General features: G+C 34.1%; 1 protein-coding gene across 1 annotated transcript; it reads left to right on the top strand.

The window, feature by feature from the left end:
* The first annotated feature begins 272 nt into the window (after positions 1–272).
* On the top strand, positions 273–881 carry LOC141632439 (uncharacterized). Its single transcript, XM_074444983.1, has one exon. It carries the CDS (start codon positions 273–275, stop codon positions 879–881), a length of 609 nt encoding a protein of 202 aa, XP_074301084.1.
* The last annotated feature ends 592 nt before the right edge of the window (positions 882–1,473 follow it).

Raw genomic sequence — 1,473 nt, 5'->3', positions numbered from 1 at the left:
ATAGTAAGTTGATAATAAGCATTAAACATTGTTACTATTTTGTCATAGAATGAGAGAAACTTTAGGAGAGATAGGTAAGGAATATGTTACATAATTTAGTATGTAACATAATATAAATATGTGTAGGATATAATCATTTGTACTCACTCACAAATAAACAAACAAAGAATTAGTTTGAAGTGCATTTGTTTTCTCTCATACTTATCTTATTAAATAATAGTGAGTCGCTTCCAACAACCTGGCATCAGAGCCACGTTAAAAGAAAATATAACATGGCAACAAAAAATAATGTAGTAGCATTTCAATATCCAAGGCTTACGAAAGAAAATTATGATAAATGGTCTCTAATAATGAAAACAGTTCTTGGAGCGCAAGGATTCTGGGAAAATGTTGAGAAAGGTTATACAGAACATGATGTTGCAGTCATGTTGAATCAAAGTCAAAAGGAAGCATCTCAAAATGAGAGAAAAAAGGATAAAAATGCACTTATGGTCATTCATCAAGGATTGGATGATGACATGTTTAAGAAAGTTGCAAATGCAACAAGTTCCAAACAAGCTTGGGATACTCTTCAAAAATTTTTTGAAGGAGTAAGTAGAGTGAAGAAGGTACGTCTTCAAAATTTAAGAGGAGAGTTTAAAAAACTTGAGATGTTGGATAAAAAATCCATCTCAGATTATTTTGGAAGAGTCTTGAACATTGTAAACCAAATGAAAAGGCTTGGTGAATCAATGCAAGATTGTCGCGTAGTTGAGAAAATACTGCATTCTGTTAATTCTGATTTCAACCACGTAGTAGTTGTTATTGAAGAGTTGAATAAGGACTTGGAATCTATGACGATTGATGAGTTAAGTGGGTCCCTCCAAGCCCATGAACAATGAATATTGAAGACAACAAAAATGGAAGATGATCAACAGGTGTTACAGGCAAAAATCTCTTTTAAAGGAGACACACGTGATAAACAAAAGTTTCAATCACGTGGAAGAGGCAATTATCGAGGACATGGTCGAGGAAATGGACGTGGTCAGGCTACCCAAGGAAGAGGGCGAGATGACCATAATTCACATCACTTTTATAGAGGCGAATCTTCTACCAAAAGTCGTGGACGAGGTAGTTGAGTGAATTATTTTCAAAGAGACAATAACAAAGTTAATGTTGAGTGTTACAATTGTGGAAAATATGGACATTATTCACGTGATTGTTCAATAAAAAATGTTCATGAAGAAACATATTTGATTGAGAATAAGGAAGATGAAGCAACCATGTTATTAGCTCTCAAAGTGGAGGATATGAGGGATGATAACTGTACATGGTATTTAGATAATGGAGCAAGCAACCACATGACGGGAGACAAAACAAATTTTTTTGATCTTGATACAACTGTGACCGGAAATGTTACTTTTGGTGATGGTTCAAAGGTATCAATCAAAGGAAAAGGTACCATTATGATGGAATTGAAAGATTCCAGTCATA

This window comes from Silene latifolia, chromosome Y (assembly GCF_048544455.1).
Source record: "Silene latifolia isolate original U9 population chromosome Y, ASM4854445v1, whole genome shotgun sequence".
Taxonomy (NCBI): domain Eukaryota; kingdom Viridiplantae; phylum Streptophyta; class Magnoliopsida; order Caryophyllales; family Caryophyllaceae; genus Silene; species Silene latifolia.
This window is presented reverse-complemented; position numbering and strand designations above follow the sequence as displayed.

What these genes read in the sequence shown, in the direction of transcription:
- LOC141632439 (XM_074444983.1), top strand. Translation starts at nt 273, where the DNA reads ATGGCAACAAAAAATAATGTAGTAGCATTTCAATATCCAAGGCTTACG.